The 20,683-nt window shown below is 35.5% G+C and overlaps 1 protein-coding gene across 1 annotated transcript; it reads right to left on the minus strand.

The window, feature by feature from the left end:
- Positions 1 to 1,019: 1,019 nt before the first annotated feature.
- On the minus strand, positions 1,020 to 2,701 carry rprml (reprimo-like). The gene has a single exon (XM_059553483.1). It carries the CDS (start codon positions 2,393 to 2,395, stop codon positions 2,051 to 2,053), a length of 345 nt encoding a protein of 114 aa, XP_059409466.1. The 5' UTR covers positions 2,396 to 2,701; the 3' UTR covers positions 1,020 to 2,050.
- Positions 2,702 to 20,683: the final 17,982 nt, after the last annotated feature.

Consider the following 20,683-nt stretch of genomic DNA (forward strand, 5'->3'; position numbering starts at 1 on the left):
AAATTCTGTAAAAATTTTGCTGTAGAAACTACAGCAATTTTTTACAGTGTTGTTAAACAGTTGTAGATATTGCTTTGTGTTTAACAATGTGTAACATTATATATCAATCCTTATGTGTCCCTTATGAAAATTAATCAGAGAACAATTAAGAATATTCTTTAAAATGGAAATGTGTAAATGACCACTACACTAAAATTTGAATATATTCATATAGTGGCTTTAGTTTGACTTGTTTACATTGCTTGTGAAAGGCATTAAGAAACAGCACGTCTGGCTAAGATGGTGAGATGCTGTTGCATGCACCATAATTATTATTACTATTTTAATTAAGTTATGATCAAAGAACATTTTTTCTCATCAAAGCCGAGTGAGTAAGCCTTATTACTTGCTTTAGAGAGAGTCAAAAAGAAAAATTAGGCACCACATAATTATTACTTTTTACTCTGTCTAAACATAACTGTACTCTGAACATGTGAAGTAGCATCCTACTCCACAACTCACTCAAGTGAAGGTATTTTGCTTTCATTTAATGTATAAATTATATGAACGTGTAATGCAAACAGATTCATCGGTTACACATTGCATATATGCTATGCTTCTAAGTTAAATAGACTTTAATTTTGTGAAATCTTAAAAAATGTGTAATGCTGTGTTCAGTTCATAATTAAAAATAAAGAGGAAAAAGGATTCCCATAGACAAAGCATTCAGCGCATTCAGGATATACTTTTTCTTTTTCTTTTTTTACCAGTATGTGTGTTCTCTGGAAATTGAACCCACAATCTTCTTGCGCTGCTAACGCAATGCTCTACCACTGAGCCACAGGAACATGCATGCATAAGAGTACATCACTGGAAAATAAAACTTACTGAAGGTGATGCCTGAAGACAGAAATATGTAAGATACGCATATAGAGGCCTATATATGCAACCTTTTTGTCGATTTAAAAAAATGCCAGAATTGGTCAACTATTTCTGTCCTGGACGTTTTACCTTTAAGGATAAATAAACAAGTGCAAATGCAATGTTTTAACAACTTTATTCTAAGCATGCTGCACAACTTCAAGTTTTCAAGTCAATACAGTTTACAAAATCCTCCATGCAGCACTGAGGTTCTTTACGTAGAAAGTGCCTGATACACCGAGCCCCGCGCATGCAGAGAGAGAGACGTCAGCCGGTGTGATCGGGGAAGGGGTCATTCAAAACGTGCAAGTGTCCCACCAGATGAACATCTCCCCTCTCACGTGCTCTCGGCCACACGTTCAACTTGAAGAAAAATACATTTTGACATCTTCAAATTCGAAACACCTGCAATTCAAGTGCTTAAGTCACCTTTCACAAAACAACATGCTTTTGGAAGTGATTGTCTAGTACAGACCAGGATAGTGGGTTTGAGGAAACCATGTATCTCAAATAATAAGGCTTGATCCCACCCCCATCCCAATAGTTGCACCAAAGTAGGCTACAATTTGCGTTTCCCAACCCCTCGACTTTAAACCATTCGAAAATGAACCATGGTTTTACTACAAATGAAAACCAAAAAAACATGGTTACTATAGTTAAACCATGCGTAACCACAAAATGAACCAAGGTTTTGCTACACTTACCATAGTTTAACCATGGTATTTGTAGTAAACCTTTGGTTATATAAATGACATTCAATATTGCAAAAAAACATGGTTACTACACTTTTACTACAATAAAACCATGGTCGTATAATTTGTAAGGTAGCGTATAATTTTAACAAACATAATACAATAAATAGATATTTCATTTTTTTTCTGAGGTAAAAACGTGTAAACACTTCACTGTAAAAAATCACAAGCAAAAATTACCCCAAATACAAAAAGCTACGTAAACATGAATAAATACATTCTCATTTCGTAAACGTGCAGCTGTATATCTGTCATCTTTGCTTCAGTTCATCCACGTCGCCTTTTCATTTCATGACCCAAAGGGAGTGAAAATGTAAGTTGCATATCTGCGCGGCTCCCAGTCTGAGGACAGCTGGTGTCACTCGGTCCCGCAGCCCGGCTACAGGTGACACCCGCAGCTAACTCAGCCCGATCATCACCGCCTCCACGTCTTTGGATGGTCTCCGGTCCTTGACCAGGAAGTTGATCATACTTTCGGACTTGATCATGAGGTTGCAACCGAGAAAGAAGATGCCGAACATCACCGTGAGCGAAAGAACGCACAGCACCGCGATTTGCACCACGCGCGTAACGAACAGCTTGCGCTCGTCCTGAGCGAGATCTAAAGACCCGCCGCCGTCGCTCGCGGTCACCTCGCTCCCGTTCCCCGTGCAGCAATCAACTAGTGTCCCAGCCAGCTCTTGACTGCGGTTGAGCAGAACGCCGTGCGTAAACGCCGTGTGGTTAAAAAACGTTCCGTTCATCCTGAGCGGAGACGCAGAGCACTGGAGCTGACGACAGGTGAGTCTCTTGTGGCATCAACTCACTTTCTGCAACCACCTGTTGAGTCAAGTTTCATCAGGTGGGAAACTAATAAAAGTATCTCTTAAAATCACTTCTGATGGTTCATACTATCAGTCTAAAAGCTACTTGGATAAAAAAGTGCTTGATTCTGTTGCGTTCTCGGTCAATAAGAAGTCTTTACAAGCACGATCAGCGCTCAAGGCACTTCCAAAGCAAATGCAGCTCAGCGGAGACCTGCGCGCAGGTTTCGTTTATGCGCCTGGTCCGTGTGAAGGAGAGAGAGAGAGAGAGATAGAGAGAGAGAGAGAGCGCCATCAGCCTGCATGTCGCCAGGGAGACCGTTCTCTGTCAGCAGAGCTCGAGAGGATGTTCTCATCGATGGGACTTGATCCAGTGGTCAAAAATGTCAACCCAAATCACCAGAAGCCCACGCCTTGAACTGGACGCAACTCTGTGAGTTTCAGAGCGAAGTGCTTTTGGAAGACTTTCAATCTTTACCTATTCAGAGCCAGTGTTTTTTTTTTTCAATGGACATCGCTTTTTGCAGCATTTCTGAAGTGAAAAAGTGCAAGTCAAAAACCTTTGTAAATGAAGCGTGGTATACATTTGAAATAATAGTAAGGTATTTGTAAATTAACAGTTTAATAAACCTTTAGACAAAACATTTTAAAGTCTGTTAAAAAAAAACTTTGCATGTTTTTTTTATTTTATTTTATTTTTAGTATCGTTTATAGCTCATAGCATGAGTTTATCATACTTCAGAAGGGGAAAAAAAACTTTATTCAGAGTCCCAGACTAAGCAAACTTATGCAATTTGATGATATTATTACAGATAAAATACTTATAACAGCACTTACATACAAATATCAGATTTTACTCTGTATCTCCCAATAATGCTTACTTTTATGAATAAAACTCTGCAGTTTTTATTGGTGGGGGGGGGTCATTGCAATGCAACACAATGATATTTGAGAGATTTTGACACTCATATTTTAACATGATTTTAAAATCAGTAAAAATTTCACGACAAAAACACACGTGTACCACAACAAGGCCTTTTACTTGTTAAAAAAAGTATAAACTCGAGATCGTATATACAACAGGTTTCTCTGCAGTTTTGATCGTGTTGATAATTTAGATGCCTTAGAAATTCATGTAGTAAATGTGATACAGTATGGCTAAGTACTCATAAAGCTACCAAAATAATGCTAATAATATAGCGGTATAATAACATAACGAGTCAGTATCATATTGAGTTAAATGTCTTATACAAGACACTAAGCTTAAAACGATTTTCATTGTGATAGATGGTGGGTCTTAATTTATGCAAAAGAAGTATGCTGTCACTGCAAACATATTTTGTTATGTCACCTAAATATAGCTTTACGTTACATCTATATTAAGTGGTTTCATCCAAATATAATGAAATAGTGCAGAATATATTTACTTAACATTTCATATTTCATATTAAGACCATCAAAAGCTATTTTCGACTGTCAAATCAAACCAGAAATGTATGTATCATGCAGTGTACAGTTCGCCTAAAACGAAATTGTTTACTCACCCTTATATCATTTAAAATCAGTATGACTGTATGACTTTTGTATGACAAAATACGATATTTGGAAGAAAGCTGTATTATTTTGACCATACAGCAAATTTAAGTTAGGTCCAACACAACATTGGACAACACTGATTGATTTTAACTGTATAGAAAAGTTCTTTTTTGGTTGCATTTAAAGTAGAAATAAAGCATGGTGATAAAATCTAAAACATATATTTGTGGCTACTTGAACATAGTTAGGGTCTGAGAAGATTAAACTGACATCTGGTTTCCCAAGAGACAAGGCCAGTGCAGCTCCAAATATCACAAAAATTATGAAACAAACATTGATTTACACAGAGTATGGCCTACAGTATTCTCCAGTGAAACTGTGACAATAATTTGGTTGAGGGTCTTTAATTTAAATTGCTGTTGTACTCTGTCTCATAGTGTGAACATGTGCTCAGTGTTTCCTTACCATCGTTGGTATATTGTCCATTACTATCTTTGGTATATTGTCCATTACTATCTTTGGTATATTGTCCATTACTATCTTTGGTATATTGTCCATTACTATCTTTGGTATATTGTCCATTACTATCTTTGGTATATTGTCCATTACTATCTTTGGTATATTGTCCATTACTATCTTTGGTATATTGTCCATTACTATCTTTGGTATATTGTCCATTACTATCTTTGGTATATTGTCCATTACTATCTTTGGTATATTGTCCATTACTATCTTTGGTATATTGTCCATTACTATCTTTGGTATATTGTCCATTACTATCTTTGGTATATTGTCCATTACTATCTTTGGTATATTGTCCATTACTATCTTTGGTATATTGTCCATTACTATCTTTGGTATATTGTCCATTACTATCGTTGGTATATTGTCCATTACTATCTTTGGTATATTGTCCATTACTATCGTTGGTATATTGTCCATTACAATTGTTGGCATTGTTTATTTCTATTACATTGTAGTTAAATTGCTGTTGTACTATGTCTCATAGTGTGAACATGTGCTCAGTGTTTTCTTACCATCGTTGGTATATTGTCCATTACTATCGTTGGTATATTGTCCATTACTATCGTTGGTATATTGTCCATTACCATTGTTGGCATTGTTTATTATTACATTGTTGGTATAAACTGTTGTTATAATAATTACTTGTTACTTGTGGTAACGCCACCATGATATAACATTTGTAAATAATCCGTGAGCAAAGTAACAATGAAGCTCAATTATTAATCACTAAATGGGGAACTGGGGTGGGATTAAATAAATTGTCTTCTTCCCACTCCCTTTCAGGCAGAATTCGATCGTCATATTTGAATACTGTATATTCAGTTTTTTTTTCACTCCACCTCATTCATTCATTTTGTCTACCTTGTACTTTTTTGTGCCATTGCCTGGAATAAACGAAAATAAAAATGAAAAAATGAGGACAGCGCATGAGAAGCTGCCAGGCGAGTTTGTTGAGAGCGCGCGGGCGGCGAGCATGTGTGCGCGCGCGCGCGTGTGTGTGCGCGTATGCGTGCGTGCGGTGGCTGGCAAATGTCACACTGACAGGAAAAAAAAAACCGTGGGAGAAAAGAGACGCGGATAAATTAAGAAACGAAGAAAGTGTCGATAAAACCAGAGCAAACTTTTCTGTGAAAGTCGAACCGCTCCACACACACTATTGATTCTTCACTTTCTCTGCCAAAAAGAGAGAAAAAGCCTATTTTAATTAATTGAGGCGCTGAAATATAATAACAGGATTATAGGATTATTATTTTTTCAAGCAAATATGTGTGTATGTTTCTACCTTGTCAGGCAGCCTGCTGTAAAAACTGGTTTGACAAAAGTTTAATTAATTTGTGCAAAGGTCACTTACAGACAGACTTTAATCCCTAAACCCTTCAGCATTATGATGTCGTCAAATCAGATTATTGTTTAGAATGTAATTAGCCCAGTTGTGGCTATATAAGACTGCAGAGCCATGTTTTCTGTGTGCTTCTCATCATTTATTGCATGGATTACTATGAAAGAAGCTTAAGAGCATATACACATGCTGCATATCTCCCACCCGGTTTCACTGGACTTCACCCATTACTAACTTCCTTTGTGTTTACTCTTGCAGTTCACAAGGTACAATTAGTCATCATCCTGAGACACACAGATTAATGTAACACTGCTATGAGTCCGGCATACTGGATTTCACATATTTACATAGTGATGGATCTTCACACTCCTTAGCAACAAGCAACCTTTATGCATAGTGACAGATGGTTGGTTATTTTGGATGGATAAACAGACGCATGGATAGAGACAGAGAGGGTTGCAGGGTGAACGGTCAGAAAAGTGGGGAGATGGATGTTTCCACTTAACTGAGGGAATTGGCAGCCTAGCAACAAAATTTAAGCAAAGATGTCCCCTAGCAACCAAGTAGCTTCACTCCCTTTTCCTACTGCTCATACGATGAAGTTTAGCAATGCAACAAGACACAAAGAATCGCACATGCACAAACATGCTCACAAATATGCGCAGTTTAACAGCACGCACTGTTCTCGTTTAGTTTTTAGTATAATTTTGGCAGTTGATTCAGAAGAAAAGGTTTAAACTTCCTTTGCTGCATCGTTAGAACTGTTTGTTGTCTGCGGGGGGTTCAAACCTCCTCTCTATCTAAATGACACTTTGCTGAGCTCACCCAGCGAGTACATTAGCAGTCTAGCACTAACCAGAGGACCCAGTGCTCACATCTGTTTCTGACTTTATTTGAGTTTGTGTGAAAGACTTGGCATCGCTTGCTTCATTTATATTAATATTAATAATAATAATAATAATAATAAAACACACTCCCAGAGCAAGTAGAATTAGATTCTCCATCTATTATCAGCTGGCATTCAGCTCAGTTGGCAAAAGTATTTTAGAGACATCTTTTAAACATGTTGTATATTTAATTTTGTCAAATATATTTCATTTAAAACTTCAAATGCTCATATATGGGTTACTGTATATACTTAATATATTTATTATTATTTTATATTTATAAAATAAAGAATCTTAAAATGTCTTTTGGGTAAATGTTTATTTTAATTATTATATTATATTATATTATATTATATTATATTATATTATATTATATTATATTATATTATATTATATTATATTATATTATTAAAATGTAATATAATAATCAAGATGTTTTTGGGTAACTGCTTTATATACACACAGTTCTTCACAGAAATACACACGTACATACACACACAATCACACACGTGTGTGCTGTAAGAAAAAATTATTATATTTATATTACAAAATATATTAATTGTTATATTATTAATATTTAAGATCACGATCACAATTAATCATTTGACAGCACTAATATATATATATATATATAAGAAAAATATATGTTATGTCTATATATAATATATATATATATATATATATAAATGTATATAGATGTTAATATTTTCTAAATATATGCTGTATGTGTGTGTGTCTTTATACATAATAAATATACACAGAACACACGTGTATATTATGTAAACAAAAACGTTTATTTTGGATGCGATTAATCCCTTGACAAAAAAAAATTATATATATATATATATATATATATATATATATATATATATATATATATATATTATAGAACATGCACAAAATATCTTAAATTGCAGGGCTAGCAATATCATTTCTTAATATTTTATATATGCATGTATGTATGTATTATTTAGTCTAGTTTAGGAACACAGCGTGTATCAGTGAGATCAGCAGATAATGATGCTTTAATTAAGACAGACTCACTCTGTGAGGAGACCTCTTCTGCGGAGTTCAGACTTGCTCTGCACATGCGCGCACACACACACACACACACACACACACACACACACACACCAGCCCTCAACCTTCTGCATTAATTGTTCCTGCATTCTTTTTGGTCTCCTATCAGCCCTCTTCTGGGAGAACACATCGCACACACTCGCTTAATTTGGTCAAAGATCAGTTTCTCCAGCACAGCCCAATCCAAACACACGTTATGTGTTATTAGCCCGTGCTGACCCCCGGATTGGGTCTGGAGCTCCGGCGATCTATTAGACATTTCTTTCTAAACACAAAGTGCATGAATGAAAGTGGAGTCACAGGTGAGTAATTGAGATTATTGAGGAAGTATTGTCAGGAGAACTGAAATGCAAACACCTGAGCACACACAATGGCGCAGAATATCAAGCCTGTGTACTGTGGCTTACCCCTCTGCCTCTCTCTCTCTCAAACACAATTCCAGCACACTAGGCAGTAACTAAGCAACAGGCCAGAGAGGGGGAGAGAATAAGAGAGAGACAGAAGGGATGGGGTGACAGAGTCACTAGGTCCAGTGGTATCTGCGGTTTCTTTAGCATTGATCTAATCAGGCCCCATCGGTCTACCTTTTTTTCTCGTATTATTTCTCCCAACCTCTATCCTTCATAAGGGATTTATTGAGATCTCATGATAGGGGCTGTTCTGTCTGATACAGGTATGTGTCTCAGCCAGATAAAGGTTGAACGATTACTTCATAATACAGTAGGAGAGACTGGTGTTGTTGTCACACTTTTTACTCTAGTGAATACTACTGTTCAAAATTTTGGGTCAATAAGACAAGATAAGATTACTTTTTAAATTGTACTTTATTCCTGTAATGGTAAAGGTGAATTTCCAGCATCATTACTCCAGTCTTCAGAGTCCCATGATCCTTCAGAAATCATTCTAAGATGCTGATTTGCTCATTAAACATGTATTATTAATATACATTTTATATGTTAAAAAAAGTGTGGACACCGTGTTACACTATTTTCATGATTCTTTCATGAACAAAAGAACAGCATTTATATGAAACAGAAATCTTTTGTAAGGTTCTAAATATCTTCATGATCACATTTGATCAATTTAATGCATCCTTGCTAAAAAAGAAAAAAAAAAAAAGAAAAAAAAATCCTTTCAAACAAAAAATAAAAACTGAGCCCTAACTTTTCAATAGTAGCACATTTCACCGGCATGCACTTTAAGGTCTTGGCTACAATGACTTAACATATCTATCTAAAAATAAAGTAAAATGTAAATATAAACACAACAGTTTATAAAACAGCAATGTAGCTACAAATTACCTATTTTTTTCCTCTCCTTTTGCAATTTATTTTTATCCATGCTGTTTTGCAGCAGTACTGTATACCCTTACGAATTGAATCAGAATATATTAATTTGTATGATTTGAGAGGATGACTGGAGATGGCTTTGGTGTCTTGCCCTACAGACACTCTGAAAACCCTTTCGACCTCTATTAATGAAACCAAATTGACGCTATAAGACATATAATTCATTTCCAAGCACTGAGTCATTCTGTTTCTCCAGCATCAAAGCATTTGACCAGCAAGTGGCATTTGATCTAATAACCAAACTCTATTTTCTAGCTGAGTATTTATCAAGCCATTATCCACCTGCTACAACAATTTTATTTTAAAAAGTGGTTTATAAGACGCTCATTCTCTTGTATGGGTTGGGAAATAGCTTTTTCAGGATTCCAGGGCCCTTCGACAGAAAAAAAGCATGCAAGAATAAAAAACATTCACAGATTATATGATGCGAATCAAGAGCTCTTAATGCTACTGAACAGTCAAAGACATTTAACATGGCTAACAAGCCAAATGCTCTTCATCGCTTCATCATTGCTGCTAGCCCTGGATATACTTAACCTCAAGAATTCAAAGTATTTGAGCCATATTATGTACTTGATCCATATTGTGTCAGTGATCCAGCAAAACAACATAACATGTTAAAATAAGCTTAAAGCATGTGCTGTAAGGGAACTGTAGGCATATCTAAGACCATAAAGGTCATTTTCAGTCCTTCCAAAACTGAACCTCTGAACACCAGCCACAGACAGTGACTCCATCATTCGAGTACTCTGAATACTCTCTGTCAGGCACAGCAAAGTCTCTCTAAGCAGACAATGGAAGACAGTGAGCTCAGAAAAATGAACTAATTCATAAGGAGTTCCTGTTCCTGGGGGCAATTTAAATTGGTTTTCTCCTTCACTGGGACCTGATGTCTTAGGAAAGCAAAAGGGAAGAAGAAAATATGGAGGCCAACATCAGTTCAGCAGAACAAAATGTGAGACAACCAGCCAAAAAACATCAGCAGATTTACAGTAGCTTGCCAAGTTGGAACACAAGGCTCAAAAAGAGGTAAAATAGAGTCATGGATGAGTTCAGTCATTGTTATTCCTAACAAATCAATCAAGACTGATCATGTCTGGTAAAGAAAAAGTGTATATTTTCAGTTCTGGACTTTACAAAGTAGAGAAGAGAACATAGACATCGATGTCAGCCACAACTGACTGCTTTGACAAGCGTGTGTTTGTGTGAAAATGGCAGTAATCACACAGTCTGTAGTGGACGAAACTGATATTTTGATAGTGGATTATGTGTGTGTGTGTGTGTGTGTGTGTGTTTTATGTTTATGTTTATGCAAGTGTGTGGGTCGTCTCAGTTTGAAGGCACACGAGTGACATCATTACTTTTCAAAATAGTTACTGCAAATGAACTCAATATTTCAATGCCAACATATACGCACACACACACACATACACACACACACACACACACACTGTGTCATCACCACCTAAAGCCTGCAATCTCAGGTTAGGGTTACCATAGCAACCAAAAGAGATAATGGCCATATAGTTGGGCTCATGCCGCAGGGTGTGTGTGTGTGTGTGTGTGTGTGTGTGTGTAAGAGAGAGAGATGTCTGTGTCAAAAAGTCACTGACACTAAGTGGATGATGGCTAGTCATCTTCTATTATAATACATAAACCTGCTGCGCCCTCAGCACTGATCTGAACAATGGACGAGTGAATAATGGGTTATTATGGCATTTATTTGACAGATATTGATAGAGAAAGGAATGGTGACATCCATGTAACAAGTTAATTTTGGCATGACTCTAAAGCTTTATAAACAGGACTGTAAATAACATTTAATGTTCAATGCCACATCATTGATGGATACTAATTTGCATTAATCTATAATACACGGTCAAACCGTCTTGTGTTGAGTTAAACAGACTGGACACTAAATACTAACATAGTCTTATGGTGATTCAAGTTGCCATCAGTCTCTAACACGAGATCCTGCTGGATGCCTGGCACTTACTAAATGATGCATTACTTCTTAATGTCTTACTGTCAATAAATCATTGAATCATTGATACGTTTGTGCAAGGAGGATGAAGTACCTTTAGATCTACTGGTGGGTCGTGATCTAAAAATGAGTCACAGTCTGTTCAGACAGGGTCATAGTCAGCAGGGACAACAACCGATAAACTGCAAAAAAAGAAAAAGAAAATGCCTGCACAATTTTTTTTATTAAAAATCATTTTAGATTAGATGAAAAACATAAACGTAAAAAACTTTGAAATGAAAATTAGAAACGTTGCCTTGGCAGGTAACTTAAATAAGTTAAAGTACTAAATATTGTTATTACTAAAACTCAAACTGAAATAACAAATAAATAAAAAATTCTTTTAAAAAATAGTAAGCATTCAAAAAGCACATAAAGATACTAAAATCTAAACTGAAAAAAATGACACGTACAAATATAAAACAAAAGCTAATTTAAAATATTCATAAAGGCTGTACTACTATAAATAATCGTCGTAGAAATAATACCGTATCGTATATCGTATATAAATAATACTAAAATAACACTGGTTTTAATATGAATGTACAAAAGGGAACATAAAACACTGACTATGCATGTCTTTTGTTGTGGATGTCAAAAGTTGCATTTGCAAAAATATTTTTTAGCAAAAAATGTGTTCCAACTATATGCAGGGTAAGTAACTACAGCATATATTACATTTAACAAAAATACAAGTAAAACCATAATTTGTGCTGACCTAAATATGTTGTGAGTTAATGGGCTGGCTGGTTAATGAGAGCATGAAACAAATGAAATTCAACTGAAATCAAACACTCTAACTTTACATACTGTAGATCTATAATTTTGCATTTACAAAATGGTAACAAAAAGTACACTAGGTTACAAAAGGGATCAGGGTATCAGGGCTAAAAAAAACCCCGCTGCTTTAAGTCTTGAGGCAATTGTGTTTGTGATTGAGATTGTCTCTATGGAGAGCAAAGAGAGTGAGAAAAGACTTGTTTAAAAGTGGAAGGCTAATGTATCTAAATTCCTCTTATAACCACCTTTCATTGATTTTTTTTTCTCATCCAGAATTGAACAGATTTAATAGAGTAAATGCGAAGACATAAGCAGCTCAGATGGAAGACCTTGAGCTAAATGTTATACTTGATATCTCAGAACCAAATGCACTCATAATAATTGAATCTGTCTTGTTCTTCTTCCCTCTCTTTCTCTCATCTGGTTTCTCAATGCCCCCACAGTGACAGGGCTTTTAAAAATAGCTGCTCTTCCTCCTGATTACGGCACGCGTCTTGATTAATTACAGTGTTTGAGGTGTTACTGTGGGGTGGGTGTGATCGTTGTGGGAGAGGAGCATTGAAATGAGTGAGAGAACAGGAGAGTGGGAGCACACTGAAGGGAATATGCAGCACTTTCATTAAACTCTCACGCATGCCTCCAAAAGTTTGCTGCAGTTTGCTGCAAAGCACTCGTTGGTTCAAAAGACTGCCCCTTTGCGGTGGGTCCAAAAGTTTGACAATCTGGGATTCAAGACCAAATATAAACCTGGAAATAAAGATAAAAATAAAAAAATCAGATTCTGAACCACTTCTACTTCATTGTTCCAATTACACATTGAAACAGTTGGGACTGGGAGACTGATTAGTGGTTTTCTTCTGTTATGCTTGAATTCAAAGGAATATTTCACCCCAAAATAGAAAATCTGTTGAAATTTACTTTCAGGCAATGGCTTGAAGTTAGAAATATCTTGATAAATTGGTTTCTTACAAACTTCCAGCTTTTCACTTCATAAGATGTTAACTGACATGGAGTCATGTGGATTACTTCTGGATTATTGTGATGTTTTTATCAGATGTTTGGATTCTGACGGCACCCATTCACTGCAGAGGATCCTGTGCAAAACTTGTCTACATCTAAGATAGCCTGAGGAAATTTGCAACATGGCCTTTTTTTATTCATGGGTGAAATATTTCTTTAAAGCATGAACACCAGAGAGCAAGGGCTGCCCCATATCCACTGTTTTACTCATCTTAACTTTGACCACAGCTTTTTTTTGTTATTATTTTTTATCATTTTTAAAAATAGTACACTCACGAACACACTGCATTTACAACAGCTTTACCACAGAAGTATGCTGGACAGAACAGCCCTGAATCAAAAACACTAAAACACATAAGTGATGACAGGCATGCGTTTTGATTTGTTTACAAGAACTTTGCTTCATTGTGTTACTGTTAATGTTCCGTTTTATATACGAATGTACCCAAATTCCTATGTGGTAAGTAGCCTATCTGTCAAAAGCGTGACCATTTGGGATCATCAGTGATCCCAATTCAATTAATTTCTTCTCTCGGCTTCCTCAGAAGAAAAAAGTCAAATTTAAATGATGTGAGGGTAAATAATGACAGATTTTTTATTTTTGGGTGAACCAAAAATTTAAATCCATCATAAAAATGTACTGTTCCTTCATACAGTAGCCTACATCTAGACACCTTTGTTGAGACTTTAGGGCTCCACTTGTTGTTTATTTTGTCATGCAATTACATAGTGCTCCCTGGTGGATATTCTGGGTACTTCAAAGCACTAATATCCATAGTAAGTGATTACAGTTCTGTAAATATTCTGACAAATATATCATTCCATAAGCATACAATACCTTTAAAAATAAAAAAAATCAAACAAAAGCATTTGTCAGTTATGCACTTGAAATTTACATTTTATAGGTCAAGTGTCCCATTGTGAGTGCAGTTCCAATCACAAAAAGAGTCCTAATGCCAAGTGCAAGGGGGGTAAAGAATAAGGCCTATAAGGTCTAAACGAATCATTATTTCTTTCTTTCTTTCGTTATATATAGGATAATTTAATACAACACATTGCCCAAAGTCTTACAATCACAGACTAATTGACACAGTCAAAACAAAATAGCAATAAAAAAACAACAAAAGTCACATAGCCATACACCGGGTAGGAGTCAAGACCCATCATAAAAACTCTAATTTAAAAGATATGATTTCAGCATGGATTTAAATGCAGTTAATGATTTAGTCTATCTAATGGCGATGCCGGATTTTGGACCGGCACTGGAAAAAAACTTAATCACCCTTAAATTTATATTTAGTCTTAGTAACACAGATAATGTGTTGTTTTTCTGATCTTAAGGATCTGGAAGGAGCGTATACTGACACTATACTGTATCCCGGGGCTAGATTATGTAGGGCTTTAAAAACAAGAATAAAGATCTTATAAATAATTCCATGCCGTACCGTCAGCCACTTTAATGACTTTATTAACGACATAACCAAGACTCTCTCTATCTCTCTTTTTTAGCAGACTTGACCTCATAGGCTACAGGGAAATAAATAAAGATGTATTTCAGTTTTATAATGTGATATGTGATGACTTAAAAGACACAAATGTCACATTAACATATTTGATATAGAAGACATCTTACAGAGATTTTATAGAATTTTTAATCCAGAACCAAATATAGTTCCTGTTTTCTCGTTTTCTCCTAATAGGCCACATGGGCAGTTACAGGTGCATCTCAATAAATTATGTCTTGGAAAATATAATTTATTTCAGTAATTCAACTCAAATTGTGAAACTTGTGTATTAAATAAATTAAATGCACACAGACTGAAGTAGTTTAAGTCTTTGGTTCTTTTAATTGTGATGATTTTGGCTCACATTTAACAAAAACCCACCAATTCACCATCTCAACAAATTATGATGACATGCCAATCAGCTAATCAACTCAAAACACCTGCAAAGGTTTCTTGGTTTCTCTCAGTTTGGTTCAGTAGGCTACACAATCATAGAGAAGACTGCTGATCTGACAGTTGTCCAGAAGACAATCATTGACACCCTTCACACGGAGGGTAAGCCACAAACATTCATTGCCAAAGAAACTGGATGTTCACCGAGTGCTGTATCCAAGCGTGTTAACAGAAAGTTGAGTGGAAGGAAAAAGTGTGGAAGAAAAAGATGCACAACCAACAGAAAGAATCGCAGCCTTATTCCTTATTCCTCGTATTCCTCTTGTTAAGCCACTCCTGAATCACAGACAACTTCAGAGGTGTCTTACCTGGGCAAAGGTGAAGAAGAACTGGACTGTTGCCCAGTGGTCAAAAGTCCTCTTTTCAGATGAGAGCAAGTTTTGTATTTTATTTGGAAACCAAGTGTCACGTACGGTGATACAAGAAGCACGGAAGAGATCCAAATGCAGGTAAAAAGGTTTATTGAGGGGCAATCCAAAAAGCATAAACAGTCCAGGCAGGGTCAAAACCAGAAAATCCAAAAACATAGAAACAAACCAAGAACACACGGTAAGAGCAGACTCAGGGAGGTATCATTCATACGACAAGGACTCCATGACAAAGACTCAGACAGACCGGGTATAAATACACAGAAGGATAATGGGGAAACTGGAGACAGGTGGGGAACAATCAATACCTAAAACAAGGAGGAAGGTGACCAAATAGGGGAACAGGAAGTGATGAGATGACAGACACCGTGGGAACGGAGGACACCTAGTGGACACCCAGGGAACACAACCCAGACACTGTGACACCAAGGTCCTAGAGTCTGGAGGAAGGGTGGAGAAGCTCATAGCCCAAGCTGCTTAACGTCCAGTGATAAGTTTCCACAGTCTGTGATGATTCGGGGTGCAATGTCATCTGCTGGTGTTGGTCCATTATGTTTTTTGAAAACCAAAGTCACTGCACCCGTTTACCAAGAAATGTTAGAGCACCTCATGCTTCCAGCTGCTGACCAGCTTTTTGAAGATGCTGATTTCATTTTCCAGCAGGATTTGGCACCTGCCCACACTGCCAAAAGCACTAAAAGTTGGTTAAATGACCATTGTGTTGGTGTGCTTGACTGCCCAGCAAACACACCAGACCTGAACCCTAGAATCTATGGGCTATTGTCAAAAGGTAAATGAGAAACAAGAGACCAAAAAATGCAGATGAGCTGAAGGCCACTGTCAAAGAAACTTGGGCTTCCAGACGACCTCAGCAGTGCCACAAACTGATCTGCTCCATGTCACACCGAATTGAGGCAGTAATTAAAGCAAAAGGAGCCCGACCAAGTATTGAGTACATGTACAGTAAATGCACATAATCTAATTTTGTACTTCTCAACATAACAGGTACATCCACACAATAATTAGCTATTGTTAAATTACACATGTTTATCATCAATGTGATGAATAACTAATTCAGAAAAAGAATTTAATACTTGTTTATAAATCTTTGTATGTAGCTCACACAATCTCATATAAAATGGCAGCATTCAATTCAAGAAAGATGTGAAAAATGACAATGTAATAACATAAGCCATATAACTGATGTAAAATGTGAAGTTATATATTATGCTAATAAGAAAATATTGTTTGTTTGATTTGTTGTATATCCCCTAGTTAATACCTAAAATCTATATGATATTATTAAAGCATAATAATCTCAGATTAAATACAGATGAAAAACAAACAAATTGTCACTCATTTTGTAAAATGTTCATCAAAAAAATATTGTATTGTAAATATATTTTAAGTATAGAATGTGAATGCTTAAATGCACTGAATGTGAAAACTGGTGTCATGGTGGTTGAAGCAAATAAGAGTTTAAGCAGGATTTAGTTACAGCAATAAAACTTTAAGCAACAATAACTCAAAATATCAAACACAGGAACAGAACGACCACTAGATGTAAACGGAGCATATAGATACTAAACGAGAGAGCTAACAAAGGGCAGGTGGACACAATAGGTATCTATGGTAACAAACTTGGAGACTACGTAAACTCTAAGGAAGAGGAACAGGGAACATTAAAACTAAACCAAAACAGAACAGGCATAGAAATTATTCTATAGGAAATGTAAACCATTATTTAAAGTTAGTCATTACTTTTTATCATTTTGAAATAATGATAATTATTTTATTTGTTTTCTCGTAAAAGGCTGCCTGGGTCAGTGCCTGGGCTGCCTGGGTCAGAATAACTGAATAACTTCAGTTATTCATTTCATTATGGACTATCATACACAAACCTTGTAATGTTCTAAACACTACACTTTACACTCTTAAAAATAAAGGTAATCCACGTTGCCATAGAAGAAACTTTTTTTGTCTAAATGGTTCCTTAAAGAATCTTTAACACGTGAAGAACATTTCTGTTTCACAAAAGGTTCTTTGTGGCAAAAAAAGGTTCTTCAAATTATAAAAAGTTAAGAAATAGATGGTTCTTTAAAAAACCTTTGACTTAAGGGTTCTTTCTGGAAACAAAAATGGTTCTTCTATATGTTAAGAACCTTTTAAGCACCTTTATTTTTAAGAGTGTACACTGCCATTTCACTGCCACTTCACACTATTTATTACTTTATAATTACTTGCACTACATCCTGATCCATTCATTCAGGTATGTATGTATTCATTTATTTATTTTCATTATTTTTCTGATTTGTCACATTTTGTGTATTCTTTTATATTATTGTCTTAGTAATTTTTTGTTACTTGGTCCTGTTATCGTCTTCCTTGAGATGCATGGACAAAATAAGAATTTAATGTAAAGTACAGGTGACAATAAAGCTATTAATTTTCTCCACTCTTGAAAAATAAACTGTATTGTGATTATAGTTGCTAATAAAACTGGCATCTTGCAAGCACATGGAAAAGTCCCTAAAACATTCAGTTCAGCATGATTATACGAGGTATCTTGATACAAAGTGTATTTCCGTGAATGTCTTTTGCATTGTTTTTGATTTTTCTTTTTTTCTTTTTTTTTTTTAATTGTCCTGCTTCCTTGTGCACTACAATTGCGGTTTGGTTTATATTTAGCATCATGGCACTGTTTGGCATGACATCTATTTTTCTTGTTTGTCTCTGCATAATGGGACAACTTGAAGTTGAATGTTTGTTAAACTGCATTAGCATTAATTAGTTAAACACAACCACTGTAGGAATGCGGTTAGTCTCAATTGGCAGAGCATTATCAAGATTGAAATAGCATTATGGAGATTCACTAATGTACAGTTCATGTGACTTGTCACATGTCCCTCACTCAACCTTTCACACACCAGTTGTTCCAGCTTTAGTTTTCAGCTCAGCCACCTTCACCTTTACCGATTGGCACAAGGGTAAATGCACTGTATCCCAAAACTAGTAGTGTCATGATATTTTACAGCAATGTACGCAAATATAGTTATTATAATTATTATAATTACTTTAAGAATAGTACACAAAAATGTATGGAGTTAATTTCTTTACATTCACACAGCATTGGATGCTGGATATTTTCTTGAAGTCTCACTCTGTCTTTTTATGGTTACAGCTCTTTGATAATGAAAAAGATGTTTTTTCTCTTTTATTTCAAACCTTTTCATGACCAATATATTATATAGTTCAGCATTCTTTTAAACCATTCTAGTTTACAATAATTTACAATGTGTGTCTCATAAAAATATTGGTGGATGGATTTGATACTTGAAAAATAATGCAGAAGGCAAAGCATCCGGGAAATAAAAGATTCTCTTTTATCATTCACATCCTCAATATCTGTGAAAAGTGACATTTAAGACTAGACCTGCCGGTATTCGGTAGTTCGATATATTGCGGTAATGAATATGCACAATATTGTTATCGCACTTCTAAATACCATGAATAATTATATAGTACAAATGATTTCGAATTTGGAATGAATTTTAATAATTTTACCATTAACTGGTCAAAATGCACAACACTGTTGTATGCTGCTTGTAAGAGGTGAGTGCGCTCTGATGTAAACAAGCATGCATGAGAAGCACATGGGGAACACATGAGAAAAGTGCTGAATGAAAGCACATTCACTCTATGACAGCAGATGGCGCTAAACTGCAGAAAATGCAGTCCTTACCCTTGAAACACCACAAATAAAGCAGTTGCACTACTTTCTAAAACATATTTAATAAAGGGCAAAATACTTAAATATTTAGACTAAATATGCTATTTCTTTTTAAACTTTTTTTTCAATTTAATTTGGACTATAACATGCCCTAGATATTGTTTGAAAGCGTTTTGATTCTTTATTGTTCATTCACACTTTACATTAGGGCTTCATTAGTTAACATTAGTTAATTCATTAGTTAACATAAACTACCAATGAAAAATTCTTCTGAACATTCATTAATCTTCCAATATTTAATAACACATTGTTAAAATCAAAAGTAGCAACTGTATTATTTAATGAGCTAACATGAACTGAGACTTGTATTTATTAAATGTATATTTAATATTAATTTAATATTTTAACAAAGATTAATAACTTCTGTAGCAAATGTAGCTATTTATCACTGTGAATGTTAATGGTTAACTAATGAGGTCTTATTTTAAAGTGATACCAATTGGTCTTTATAGTTATTTTGCACTTTAATCTGTGTAAAACTTTTAACTTTATATATTTTTTCTGTTACTTTATTGTATGACCACTTTTTTTAAAACTAAACTTCAATAACGCGATAATGCCGTATACTGTGATAAAAGCATTAGCAAATAATTGCAACATGAAAATTTGATACTGGCATATCCCTATTTGAGACTGGTGAACCACAGTTGATGGGATTCAATTCAAACACTGCGATCACTTTATTAAAGGATATTTGGACTTATAATACTAATTACTCCATCTCAAGATCTAAATGTTTGTAATTGGTTATAGATATAGGTTAAGATATATTAGTTGTCTCAATATCTTCGATGTGCATCCTGGAGGTAACGCATGGTTAGTTCTTTGTCTGCATACTCCGGTTCAATAATGTAGGGTAGCCCGAAATACTCCATTTCCTCCTTCTTCAAAATCATCTGACATCGTTGTTTGACCTTTTTTTGTAACGGGCATTTGACTTTCTTTGCAGGTTTGCTTTGTAAACACTGGGTCTGTATTTCCACCTACGTCACATGTGACCTTACCAACGTGATGTGTGAGGTCGAGCTAGTGCAAGATGAGCATTTGTGGTTTCAAAGCTTTTTTATATGAGACAGGAATAACAGGGTAGAAGTGTTGGGGACGGGACCAGAAAAGGACCTCACAAGCCAGAAATCACTCATGTTACTCGCATACATCATGAGCATTGCTCTGACCGTTAAAGGCCCCGTTCTTCATGATCCCATGTTTTAAACTTTAGTTAGTGTGTAATGTTGTTAGAGTATAAATAATATTTGTAAAATTATAAAGCTCAAGTTCAATGCCAAGCGAGATATTTTATTTAACAGAATTCGCCTACAACGAACGACTTGTTTGGACAACATCCATCTAGTTCCTGCAGTAATGACGTCACTAAAACAGTTTTTTCACTAACCTCCGCCAACATGAATACACAAAAAAGGGGGCGTGGTCTTGTTGCGCTCCGACGGAGAAGAAGAGCTGCGTTTGTGTTTGTCGCCATGTCGTCGAAACGCTGTTATTTTCATCCAATCATCTTTGTTTGGGCTTCCCAGGGACGCTGTACTTAGAGATCAATGGTTACAATTTATGTTTA

Source organism: Carassius carassius, chromosome 1, assembly GCF_963082965.1.
Source record: "Carassius carassius chromosome 1, fCarCar2.1, whole genome shotgun sequence".
In the NCBI taxonomy this organism is placed as follows: domain Eukaryota; kingdom Metazoa; phylum Chordata; class Actinopteri; order Cypriniformes; family Cyprinidae; genus Carassius; species Carassius carassius.

Excerpts from the sequence above, each read along its gene's own strand:
- rprml (XM_059553483.1), bottom strand. The coding sequence starts at position 2,395 with ATGAACGGAACGTTTTTTAACCACACGGCGTTTACGCACGGCGTTCTG.